The 13,833-nt window shown below is 45.7% G+C and overlaps 1 protein-coding gene across 1 annotated transcript in view; it reads left to right on the top strand.

Annotated features, from left to right (window-relative positions):
- Nucleotides 1–2,943: 2,943 nt before the first annotated feature.
- The window catches only part of CRTC2 (CREB regulated transcription coactivator 2), a 20,763-nt gene continuing 9,873 nt past the window's right edge, over nt 2,944–13,833 (top strand). Inside the window, 5 exon segments of the mRNA XM_087705078.1 lie at nt 2,944–3,228; nt 9,334–9,435; nt 10,503–10,621; nt 11,428–11,487; nt 12,225–12,293. Of these exon segments, the coding sequence (XP_087561204.1) occupies nt 2,950–3,228; nt 9,334–9,435; nt 10,503–10,621; nt 11,428–11,487; nt 12,225–12,293 (629 nt within the window). The 5' untranslated portion in view covers nt 2,944–2,949.

The raw sequence follows: 13,833 nt of genomic DNA, 5'->3' as shown, positions 1-13,833 counted from the left end.
GTGTTTTGAAGACTTTTATCAGCTGAATTAAAAATTGAGAATTGACCTGGCTTGATCGCCCTCATTTGCTGTAAATCTTAATTAATGCACAATGGAATCGCCCCGGGGTTCAATTTAGTGTGCTCTAATTGGCATTTTGTGTCTCTCTGTGTGTTTCTCCTAGCTCCAGCTTTCGAAGGTGCTGAATTTTATCCCTCAAAGGCCCTTAATTTTTCGGATTTTTTTTTCCCCTTTAAAAGAAAAAACAACCGGAAAAATTAAGGGCGTCTTGCGGGATAAAATTCAACACCTTTGAAAGCTGGAGCTAGGAGAAACACACAGAGAGACACAAAAATGCCAATTAGAGCACGCTAAATTGAACCCCGGGGCTATTCCATTGTGCATTAAGATTTACAGCGAATGAAGGCGAATATATAAATATATATATTTATATATATATATATATATATATATATATATATATATATATATATATATATATATATATATATATATATATATATATATATATATATATATATATATATATATATATATATATATATATATATATATATATATATATATATATATATATATTTATATATATATATATATATATATATATATATATATATATATATATATATATATATATATATATATATATAATATTTTGTCTTATAACATGGATATAACAATCCATGCACGCCGCGCAAACACACGCCCTTAAATGCTTCTTTTGAGTGCTGCAGAATTTAATTGTGTCTTCTGTTAAGACTGCTGAGATGTTTTGTTTTTTTAATGATTGTGCTGTTTCGTTTGCAAAAGCCTTAAGCCTGCCAGGAGAGGCGGTAGCTTCGGGCTACGAAAAAGAAAAAAAACAAGTTCCTACATCAATTAATTAAGGTTTATTAGATTTATATAGAGCACCATCCTTTGAAGGAAGGCTAAGCACTGTTGAGCGTGATAAGATTTTAGCTTTTTTTGTGTTACGGGTAATCCTCTAGTTATGACCGCAATCGGGGGAGCAGAATTTCCGTTGCTAAGCCAGGCAGTTCTTCTGCCTCCTGATTTTGAAAAAGTGACAGGTTGGTTTTTAAAAACTCAACTTGCAACCCAAATATTGTTAAAAATGCAGAGCAGAGCTAGCCAGATTAAAAATAAATATTTTTTTTTTAATACGTTGCCTTGAAAGGTGGGGCCAAGATACACAGAAAGTTAGTAAATAATAAGTCACTTGGTAAATAGCACTGTGTTCATTTGCACAATATGTATTATGTTCTGGGGACACAACTGGATTTTCTTTTAGTGAAGGTTAAAGAAAATATATAAAAGGGGGAAGAGAAAGCAAAATGGGAAGGAGAATTAAGAAAAGTGAGAAATGGCATGGAGGTGGTAAGTTCTCCAGGATCAGGTAGGTAGGTAGGTAGATGGGTGGATGGAAATAGATAGATAAAGAGAGGGGGGATAGATAGATAGGTAGGTAGGTAGATAGGTAGATAGGTAGACAGATAGAGATAGATAGATAGATAGATAGATAGATAGATAGATAGATAGATAGACAGACAGACAGACAGACAGACAGACAGGAAGATAGGTGGATGGAGATAGATGATAGGTAGGTAGGAAGATGGGTAGATGGATTGATGGAGGTAGAAAGATGGATAGATGGGTGGATGGATGGAGATAGATGATAGGTAGGTAGGAAGATGGGTAGATGGATTGATGGAGGTAGAAAGATGGATAGATGGGTGGATGGATTGATGGAGGTAGATAGATGGGTAGATGGGTAGATGGATTGATGGAGGTAGAAAGATGGATAGATGGGTGGATGGATTGATGGAGGTAGAAAGATGGATAGATGGGTGGATGGATGGAGATAGATGATAGGTAGGAAGATGAGTAGATGGATTGATGGAGGTAGATAGGAAGATGGATAGATAGGAAGATGGGTGGGTGGATGGATGGAGATAGATGATAGATAAACATGGGTGAATGGATGGAGATAGGAAGATGGATGGGTAAGTGGGTAGATGGGTAGGTAGATATAAATGTTATAGACAGAATGATAGATACAGATAGATAAAAGATAGACGGAGAGAGATAGGAGTAGATAGATTGATAGATGATGGGTGGATGGATGGATAGAAGATAGATAAATAGAGGGAAAGAGAGATAGATGGGTAGATAGATTGATAATGATGGAGGGATGGGTAGATAAGGTGATAGATGTAAATGATGTAGAGAGAATGATATATACCACGGATGGATGGATGATAGAATAACAGAACTGGAAGGGACCTTGTAGGTCATCTAGTCCAACCCCTGCCTCCCACTCAAGCAGGAGACCTTACATCATTTCCGACAAATGGATAGATATTAGATAGATAGATGATAATAAATGCAATAAATAAATCACACTTAACTGAATTAAAAAAATCATCAGATTGCACTCTAAATGGAGAACCAGAAGGCTCAACTTAATATAAATAGTAAAAAATAATAACATTCAATTTAATTCTATTTATAAATTCATAGGTGGCAACCTGCCTGTCAAGTGGGCAAGGGAAAAGCACTCTGTGCATGCCCAGAGACACACTTAACATAGAAGATCAGAATTGGGAAGGGAGCGCCAACTCCCCCCCTCCCCTCGGGGAAAAATCGCCGGGAGCGCGCGGGGCCCACCGGGAACTGGAGTCCCCGCGGGGCCCGAGGCAAGGGCGTCTGCGTCGCGGGGGGAACTCCATCTCCCGGGGTGCCCCGCGCTCGCGAGCCCCCGCCTCGGCCGCGTCCGCGCGGGGCACGCCGGGAGGGGTAGTCCTGACGGGGTTTCCCTGCCGCGGAGTCGGAGAGAGCGGCGCACTCGCTTTCCCGGCGTACACCCGCGCGGGGCATGCGCGCGAGGGGCGGGGCGCGAGCGGGAGGGGGGGGAGGAGGAGACCGCTGAGGCGGCGGCGGCGGAGCAAGATGGCGGCGGCAGCGGCGGCGGGGGGTTCCGGGGCCGCCGCGCCGGGTTCTTCGTCCTCAGGAGGAGGCGGCGGCGGCGGAGGGGCCTCCTCGTCCTCCGCCGCCGCCTCCTCGGCCTCGTCTTCCCCGGCGGCCGCCGCGTCTTCGTCGTCCTCGGCGGCGGCGGCGGCGGCGTCCAACCCGCGCAAGTTCAGCGAGAAGATCGCCCTGCAGAAGCAGCGCCAGGCCGAGGAGACGGCGGCCTTCGAGGAGGTCATGATGGAGCTGGGCACCACCCGGGTGAGGAGAGGGAGGGAGGGAGGGGGCGCTTCCGGTCGGGGGCGGCACTTCCGGTTGGGGAGGGGGGCTGCCCCCCCTGGGGGGGAAGTTGGGGACCCATCATCCCCTGCCTGCCCTGAATTGGAGTCTCTGGAGATGGATGGATTCTCTCACCCATCATCCTCTGCCTAGCTTGAGTTGGGGATGGATTCTCTCACCCATCATCCTCTGCCTAGCTTGAGTTGGGGATGGATTCTCTCACCCATCATCCTCTGCCTAGCTTGAGTTGGGGTCTCTGGAGAGGGATGGATTCTCTCACCCATCATCCTCTGCCTTGCTTGAGTTAGAGTCTCTGGAGAGGGATGGATTCTCTCATCCATCATCCTCTTCCCAACCTTAGTTGGGGTCTCGGGAGAGGAATGGACTACTCTGCCCATCATCCTCTGCCTAGCCTGAGTTGGGGATGGATTCTCTCACCCACCATCCTCTGCCTAGCCTGAGTTGGGGATGGATTCTCTCACCCATCACCCTCTGCCTAGCTTGAGTTGGGGTCTCTGGAGAGGGATGGATTCTCTCACCCATCATCCTCTTCCCAACCTCAGTTGAGGTCTCGGGAGAGGAATGGACTACTCTGCCCATCATCCTCTGCCTAGCCTGAGTTGGGGATGGATTCTCTCACCCACCATCCTCTGCCTAGCCTGAGTTGGGGATGGATTCTCCCACCCATCATCCTCTGCCTAGCTTGAGTTGGGGTCTCTGGAGAGGGATGGATTCTCTCACCCATCATCCTCTTCCCAACCTCAGTTGAGGTCTCGGGAGAGGGATGGACTACTCTGCCCATCATCCTCTGCCTAGCCTGAGTTGGGGGTGGATTCTCTCACATATTGTCCTCTGCCCAACCTCAGTTGGGGGTCTCTGGAGGGCGCTGGACTACTCCACCCATCATCCTCTCCCTGCTCCCTCTCCCAGCCTTTGAGAGGCGATGGGCTCCGCTCCCATCATCCTCACCTTCTCCCCCACTACAGTTCCCATGCTTCGGCTTCTGGCCCAGCTCTCATCCCTCCTCCCCATGGAGGCATCGGGGGTTCTCATGCCCATCCTCCCCAGCCCAAGGGGGGGACTGTGGGCCTTTACGCCCATGGAGCTGTCCTGGTTGGAAAGCTGGGGAGTGATGGGTGTGTGTGGTCATTGCCCTTTGACCCCATTGACTGGGTTGGGGGGGTCTTGGTAGCCTGAGAATGTCCTTTTGGGGGGGGTCTTATAATTATTCTTCGCACTTACGACCGTCGCAGCCTCCCTGCGATCCTGAAATCAAAATTCAGGCGCTTGTCCTTACGACGGCCTCAGCGTCCCTCTGTGTGTGTGTGTGTGTGTGAGACGGGACCCCCTTTTACGACCTTCCTGAACCAGCAAACTCAATGGAGGAATCCAGATTCGCTTAACGACCACGTGACTCATTGAACAAGGGCCGTGATCCGCCGAACAACGGCGGCGAGGAAGACCAGGGCAGAAACCTAACCACAACGTCTCGCTTTAGCCAGCCGGGGGAATTTGGGGCCAAAGGGGTGGCCGTAAGTCGAGGACTGGCCGTAAATCGTGGAAGGGAGGGGAGGCATCTTTGGAAGTGGTGTGGGGGGGGAGGATTTCCCATCTCTCTCTCATTGCACACACACACACACACACACACACACACACACACACACACACACCACTATTTTTACAACTGGATCACAACCAAAGTTGCGATTGTGGTGTTGTCTCCGTCCGGCAGATCCGCCCCCCTCCTCCACTCCCCCCCCCCCTGGGAAAGCCGGGGAGTCTCCGGGGAGGGTTCAAAATTAGCCTGGACGGAGGACGGGAAAAACACGCAGGCGGGACGCCACCATCTTGGGGCATGGCGTCGGCATCGTCCCAAGATGCCCCGCGATTGTCTGGTGCCCAACATGGGATAGACGGGATGGCTGGGCCTCCCTCGAACGCAAGACTCTAACTAACATGGTTAGACGCTTAACCAGGGTTAACTTTCCCTCTGGAGCCAGTAGGGTTGTTGGTTTGTTTTGGTTTATTTTTCCTCCCTTTTTCCTTCCGTCCTTTCTTCCCTCCCTTTGCTTGCTTCCTTCCTTTATACTTTTTCTTTCTGTCCTTCCCTTTTCCCTCTCTCCCTTTCTCTTTTCTCCTCCCTTCCTGCTTTTTCTCGCTTCCCTCCTTGCTTGCTTCCTTAGCTTTCTATTTCTATTTTTCCTCCCTCTCTCTCTTTTTCCTTCCTTGCTTCCTTTACTTTTTCTTTTTATCTTTCCTTTCTCCTTCCCTCCCTGTCCCTTTTTCCTTTCATCCATCTTTTCCTCTCTTCCCTTTTTTCCTTCCTTCCTTTCTTCCTTTACGTTTTCTTTCTCTCTTTCCTTCCTCCACCCATCCCTCCCTCTCTCTTTTTCCTTCCTTGTTTCCTTCCTTTACTTTTTCTATCTTTTCCTTCTCCTTCCCTCCCTTTCTCTTTTTCCTTCCTTCTTCCCGCTTTTCCTCTCTTCCCTTCCCTCCTTGCTTCCTTCCTTCCTTTACTTTTTCTTTCTATCTTTCCTCCCTCCCTCCCTCTCTCTTTTTCGTTCCTTCCTTTACTTTGTCTTTCTATTTTTTCCTTCTCCTTCCTTCCCTTTCTCTTTTTCCTTCCTTCTTCCCGCTTTTCCTCTCTTCCCTTCCCTCCTTGCTTCCTCCCTTCCTTTACTTTTTCTTTCTATCTTTCCTCCCTCCCTCCCTCTCTTTTTCCTTCCTTCCTTTACTTTTTCTTTCTATCTTTTCCTTCTCCTTCCTTCCCTTTCTCTTTTTCCTTCTTTCCAGCTTTTCCTCTCTTCCCTTCCCTCCTTGCTTCCTTCCTTCCTTTACTTTTTCTTTCTATCTTCCTTCTCCTTCCCTCCCTTTCTCTTCTTCCTTCCTTCCATCATCCATCTATCTTTTCCTCTCTTCCTTCCCTTTGCTTCCTTTACTTTTTCTTTCTATCCTCCCTTTCTCCCTCTTTTCCTCCCTTTCTCCCTTCCTTCCCTCCCTCCCTCCTCCTTTTCCTTCCTTTTCCTCTTTCCCTTCCTCCTCTCCTCCATGGTGGCTGCCCCCTGCCCCCTGGTTTCTTTCCAACTCCCCAAAAATCACCTTCCGAAAGGGTCCGGTGCCCCCCCCCCCCGGTTCCCCCTGCCCTGGGTGTGGGCTCACCGTGAGAAAAAACATCAAAGAAGCCTCCTTATCTTCTTTTCCCAAACTTCAGATTTCGGGCAGCGCTTCTCCCATTCCGACCGAGGGCCTTGGCAGGGATTGGCCGGAGCGAACGGTCTCAGCTGGGCACTGGGTTGGCACCAGCGGGGTTTTCTCCTTCCAACCCCAGCACAATGCCAGCCTTTTCCAACTCGGAAAGCCCAACGAAATTTCCCGGCATCGGCGCTGGTTCAATCGCTCGCCTCCAAGATTTGCATGCGAAACACCTGTGCAATTGGGGGGGGGGGGGGAGAGAATTCTGCAATTGGATGCTCCCAAAACAGAAAGTTTTTTTGGAACTGAAAAGGCCAAAACCTCCCTCTTGATTTGCTCTCTTTGCAACCTTTAGTTTGTGTTCACGAGGCTGATTTCCTCCTTCCATTCAATTTACAAATCTAAAAAGTCCTCCTTGATTTTATATATATATATATTAATCTATCTATCTATCTATGAATATATATCTATCAATCTATCTATATCTATCTATCATCTATATCTATCTATATCTATCTATCTATTTATCATCAATCTATCATCTATCTATCTCTGTATATGTCTATCTATCATCTATCTATCATCTATCTATCATCTATCTATCATCTATCATCTATCTATCTATATCTATATGTCTGTCTATCTATCATCTATCTATCATCTATCTATCATCTATCTATCATCTATCTATCATCTATCTATCATCTATCTATCTATATCTATATGTCTGTCTATCTATCATCTATCTATCATCTATCATCTATCTATCATCTATCATCTATCTATCATCTATCTATCATCTATCTATCATCTATCTATCATCTATCTGTCATCTATCTATCATCTATCTATCTATATCTATATGTCTGTCTATCATCTATCTCAATATATCTATATTTATATCTCTATCTATCTATCTATCTATCTATCATCTATCTATCTATATCTATATGTCTGTCTATCTATCATCTATCTATCATCTATCATCTATCTATCATCTATCTATCATCTATCTATCATCTATCTATCATCTATCTGTCATCTATCTATCATCTATCTATCTATATCTATATGTCTGTCTATCATCTATCTCAATATATCTATATTTATATCTCTATCTATCTATCTATCTATCTATCATCTATCTATCTCAATATATCTATATATCTCTAACTATCTATCTATCTCAATATATCTATCTCTATCTATCTATCTATCTATCTATCTATCTATCTATCTCAATATATCTATCTCTATTTACCTATCATCTATCTATCTATCTATCTATCTATCTATCTATCTATCTATCTATTTACCTATCATCTATCTATCTATCTATCTATCTATCTATCTATCTATCTATCTATCTATCTATCTCTATCTCAATATATCTCAATATTGAATTGAATTGAATTTATTATATTTCTATGCCGCCCTTTTCCCCGAAGGGGACTCAGGGCGGCTCACAACCCAAGTCAAGGGGGTGGTACAAATAAGGAATAAAATATCTATCTATCTATCTATCTGTCTATCTATCTATCTATCTATCTATCTATCTATCTATCTATCTATCTATCTATCTATCTATCTATCTATCTTCCTTTATGGAAGAATTAAGTTAAAATTTGTCGGCACTGGATAGAAACCTGGATTAAAAAAAAAATTGTGCAAAAATGACAGTTTGCAAGGACCGAGCGAACGAGCGATACTTTTGCAAACCTGGTTTGGTGTCCTTTTTATTTATTTATTTTTTATTTTGAGATGATAATCGAGAAAGGAAGGAAGGAAGCAATGAATAATCTGAAATATTTTATCATCTCGACATGAAGTGGCCCCAGAAATGGCAGATTCTAATCCGTCATCCTGTTGGACACGTGACCCTTTTTTTTTTTTAGGTTTTCAAATATTTAGTGTGTGAGATTTCAGCTTTTTTGGGGGGAAGGGTCCTGCTTGAGCAGGGGCTTGGACTAGATGACCTCCAAGGACCCCTCCAACTCTGTTATTCTATATTCGATGGGACAGAAGTTGCCTTTGGAAGTTGTGGGAGCTTAATCCCTGGAAGCTTTCAAGAAGAGACTGTCAGAAATGGTGCAGGGTCTCCTGCTTTGGCAGGGGGTTGGACTGGATGACCTCCAAGGTCCCTTCCAACTCTGTTAAATCTGTACATTTTCATAGACAGGGCAGGCAGGTTCGGTAGCTGGAAAGGACAGTCCCGAATATTTCCCCAACCAGTTCTTCCAGATTGATAAACAAGCAGAGATATCAGTCCTCGGGGCCTCTTCCAGCACTGTCTCCAGGTAGTCCTCGACTTACGACCGTGGTTGAGCCCCCAGAATTTCCGTTGCTAAGCGAGGCAGTTGTCAACCGAGCTTTGCCCCATTTTACGACCTTTCTTGCCACCGCCGTGGTTTTAAGGGAATCGCTGATGGGATTGCAGTCTCTCTAACAGAATCACAGAGTCGGAAGGGACCTCCGAGGTCTTCTAGTCCAACCCCCTGGCGCCAGCAAGAGATCCTAGTCCATTCCAGACACACGGTGGTCCCAATCTCCTCTAAAAAATGCCCCTCACTTCACAACGGTGACTAAACAAGGCCGTAAAACGGACCCAACAGCTTTCCGGCTTACAACGGAAATTTTCGGTCTCTTGTCGTCGTAAGTCGAGGCTACCTCGAAGGGTCGGGGTGCCAGGAGTGAGCATGGTAGCCTGCTTCCGGCTCTGCCCTCACTCAGCTAGCTTGAGCCTCCGTTGCAGGAGTGTAAACACACTGAGATGGTGGCATGTCGGAAAGAATGTCGTCCATCAGCTTCGCAAAGCGGTTGCTTGCCCAGGGCAGTGAAGGATTCGTGCGGGTGGCTATGCATTGACCACTATTCTGCTTCTCTTCCCGCCTTCAGTTGCAGGCTCAGAAGTTACGACTGGCGCACAGCAGAGGGCCCTACTACGGCGGATCACTGCCCAACGTCAACCAGATTGGAAGCGGCGCAGCTGAGTTTCAGGTAACCCGTCGTCGGAACAAACCAACATCCGGGGATCTTCCCTGCCATTTCTTCCATGATGGTTTCGCTCTTCTGCGTGGGGCTTCCTGATTGGCCGGAGAGGTTTAGCCCAGGCTGCCGCCTGACTCAGATACAATCATCCATTGGCACTCAGTTTATGGAAATTGACACACGATGTACTGTAATTGACACATAATTATGGAAATTGACTGCACAATGTGTTACTGACGGTGTATTGGAATTGATACACAAATTATTATTTTTTAAATGTTTTTAATTTTTTTTTAAATGAACACAGACAAAAACAAAAAAAACACAAACCCATCTTCCATTACAAATTGTAGAAAGTGTGACGGTTGAGAATTAATCCACAAATTATTGAGGTTGACAGAAAATTATTGAAATTTGACACACCATGTATTGGAATTGACACACAATTTATTGACATTGACACATACGGTAATTGATATTGAAATTGATGCATGTTGTATTGAACCTGACAATTATTGAAATTATTATTATTGAAATTGACACAAATTATTGAAATTGACACATGGTAATTGAAATTGAAATTGATGATGCATGTTGTATTGAACCTGGCAATTATTGAAATTATTAAATATTATTAAAATTGACACATAAATTATTGAAATTGACACAAATTATTGAAACTGACACATGCAGTAATTGATATTGAAATTGATGCATGTTGTATTGAACTTGACAATTATTGAAATTATTGAGTATTATTATTGAAATTGACACGTACATTTTTGAAATTGACATGTACATTTTTGAAATTGACATGTACATTTTTGAAATTGACACGTACATTTTTGAAATTGACACGTACATTTTTGAAATTGACATGTACATTTTTGAAATTGACACACAAATCATTGAAATTGACACCCATGTATTGGAATTGACACACAAGTAGTTGGAATTGACACACAGGAACAGGGAATTCCTGTTCCCCCAATTTCGCAGACCCCGCTTCAGATTTTCACAACTTTCACAGATCCCTCTTGTGCCAACCGCATTGCCTCTCTTTTTTCTCCCTCCAGGGTCCCCTCCATTCTCCTCTGGACTCTGCCCGGGGCACGCGGCATCACGGCCTGGTGGAACGAGTTCAGCGGGATCCCCGCCGGATGGTTTCTCCACTGCGACGTTATGTACGACAAATATCCTTTCGCCTCGAGATGGCTGTTTCTTTCCCCTTTGCTTGCTAGGCAACACAACTCCAGCCACCTCGAGACACACCCTTGGCGAGATGGGGTGGTGTTCTGACCCCCTCCTCCGTCCAGTAACAAATGCCGAGACAAGCTTAAATGATAATGTCCTTTAATAACAAGTTCAGACTCTCGGTGGCTGAAAGCCAAGTAAACAAACAGATAAGGACCTTGGCAGCAAGGCCGACAAACTTTGGCAGCAATTCAGACAAACTCTGGCAGCAATCCAGCCTGCCAGGTTTGTTTCTCTTTAGTCAAAGCGTTGACTTCTGCAAGAAGGGCCTGGCACAAGCAGTCTCTTTTATAGTCTGGAGAGGAGCCTAATGGCCACCAGCTGAGCATAATTACCTCCTGTAATTACGTAGTTGTTCTTGACGCCGAGTAGTCCTTCGACGGCGTGCATCCCGGAACAACTCACAGTTGGTTTCTGGATCCCTCTCTCTTGTCTCCTCCCCACTGATCCAAGGCTCAGGTGCCACCTGGTGGCCAACCAGTCTCTCTGCGCCCTGCTCGGGGTCGGAACCCTGTCCAGGGTCCTCCACATCCTCCAGGGCCGACTCATAGGGCCCCTCGCTGTCGGAGTCTGGTGGCAGCTCCAACGGCTCCTGCTGGGCCACAACAGGGTGGGGACAGACATAAACCCACACCGACATTGGGCTGGAAGTTGAAGAGCAAAAGGATTCCCCTTCGGGGTTCAGCCTACAACGAGGACTTGCTGGTGACCCACAACATTGTGTTTTCCTTAACTCCCCCATCACATCGACAGTTCTCCTTACAGTCCGGCGTACCTGTCCCCTCCTGCTGAACCCAGCTGGAGAAGGTGAGTCTTTCCCACACTTTACATACAGAGCAAGCAACTGTTATATAAAAAAAGAGCACACCTCCTTCCCTATTAGCACTGATGCCGTTACCTAGTTCGGTAATGAAACGTCCGCAAGAAATCAACCCCGTTTAGAGAGCATCAAGGACCCCACAGTCCTTCTGCCCCTCCTCCTCCTCTCCCTCCTCCTCTTTTCCCATTCTTTCCACTCTCTTCCCTGCTTCATTTCACAAAAAACCCTTCCTCCTAGCACTGATGATGTTACCTAGTTGGGTCATGAAACGTCCGCAAGGAAACCACGAAGCTCAGAGAGCTACCATCCATTGCTCTTTACTTCCCCGCCCCACTGTCTCCTCCTCCCCATCTGTCATTGGCAGGCCATCCTCCGTTTATGACCGCAATCGAGCCTTGCGGTGAACGGCCGTATGTCACGACCGTCACAAAGCACATCGCCCCAGGAGCGGACCCCATTTATGGCCGTCAGTATTTTTGTCTGACGGCTCTCCAATTTTCCTTTCCCAAGTTTGGCCCATTTCGGGATCATATTTGGGTTGCGGAAACGGAGGCGGCCACCAGAGGGCGAGAGAGGGCTTCGGGGAAAAACCTCTCGCCTGTGCTGCTGCCCACTAATGGCGGCCGGTGGAACTGCAGCCCAGATTTGCAAAGTCTATATGTAACGCCGGAAGGCAGTTTCCCCACAACCTTGGAGTAACTTTCGGTGTTTTTTTGTTCCAAAGGACGATGCCTTGGGGCAATTTCCCTGTGGAGAAAGAACGTTTGTTTAGGCTGCCTGCCTCCCTCAACAGGTGAGTCCTTTTTCTCATGCGGTGTTTCCCCCCTCCCCTTTAATAGAGCCGAGATGGCGCAGTGGTTAGGGCGCAGTACTACAGGCCACTTCAGCTGACTGCTATCTGCAGTTTGGCGGTTCAAATCTCACCGGCTCAGGGTTGACTCAGCCTTCCATCCTTCCGAGGTGGGTGAAATGAGGACCCCGATTGTTGTTGGGGGCAATATGCTGACTCTGTCAACCGCTTAGAGAGGGCTGAAAGCCCTATGAAGCGGTATATAAGTCTAACTGCTATTGCTATTTAAATCAATGTTTGGTTCGCACAAATTGCCGTATTTTTCAGAGTATAAGACGCACTTCCCTCCCTCCCCTCCAAAAAAAAAAAGCCGTGGTTCTTTCCTACATCGCCTCCTACAGGACAGGGGAGGAGGGAGGTACTGCTACTCTCCCCCTCCCTCCTTTAAAGGGGAGCTGCGCGTAGCCTTGATGACGGGAGGGGGCCGCTGCGTAAGGTTGCAAGCCTCGAAACGCTGGGCATATATTTTCACGAATCGAATCCAGGGCCCTTCTGCAGTCCTAGGAATTTGCGGGAGGGGGGGAAATAAAACGACCCAGGCTGGTTCTCCTTTGATCTGGTTTGCCTTCTGTTCTCTCTCATGTGGGTGTACACACACACACACACATCCCTTGGCTGCTTTCTTCAACGCACAAGGCCACGGAGGAGGAGGAGGAGGCCGATTTGATCAGAACCCAACAATGAGCCTCATTATGTTCCTTTGGAAGAACTGCAGCGGCCTAGGTTTCCCCCCTCCCCTCCCTCCCTTCCCCTCCGTTTTGGCCACACACACCCCAGGCATTGTTAAAAAAGATTAGGGAGTATGAAAGAAAGAGAGAGAGAGAAAGAGTGAGAAAGAAAGAGGAGAGAGAAAGAAAAGAGGAAAGAAAGAAAGAAAAAGAGAAAGAAAAAAATGAGATAGGAGAGAAAGAACGAGAAAAAAAAGAAAGAAAGAGAAAGGAAAGAGAAAGAAAGAAAAGAGAATGAGAAAGAAAAAGAAAAGAAATAAAAAGAGGGGAGAGAAAGATAGAGAAAGAAAAGGAAAAGGAGAGAATGAGAAAGAAAAAGAAAGAGAAAGAAAAAAGAGGAGAGAAAGAGAAAAAAGAGAGAGAGAGAAAGAAAAAGAAACAGGCAAAGAGGAGAGAGAAAGAAAGAAAAAATGAAAAAGGAGAGAAAAAGAATGAAAAAAGAAAAGAAAGAAAGGAGAGAGAAAGATAGAGAAAGAAAAGGAAAAGGAGAGAATGAGTAAGAAAAAGAAAAGAGAAAGATAAAGAAAGAGGGGAGAGAAAGATAAAGAGAAAAGAAAAAGGAGAGAAAGAAAGAAAGAGCAAGAAAGAAAAAAAGAAAGAGAAAAAAAGAAACAGAAGAGAGAAAGAAAGAGGAAGAAAGAAAGGAAAGAAAGAAAGAATTGGCCTCTCTGACAGCTTTGTTAACATGCAACCTTTCCTCCTTGCCTTCCCCCCCCCCCCGACTGCTTCTTGCTGCCGTGTTTTGAACTCGCTGC

Source organism: Thamnophis sirtalis, unplaced genomic scaffold (assembly GCF_051295495.1).
Source record: "Thamnophis sirtalis isolate CommonGarterSnake01/CBP01778 unplaced genomic scaffold, rThaSir2_p1.2 scaffold_2, whole genome shotgun sequence".
NCBI lineage: Eukaryota > Metazoa > Chordata > Lepidosauria > Squamata > Natricidae > Thamnophis > Thamnophis sirtalis.
This window is presented reverse-complemented; position numbering and strand designations above follow the sequence as displayed.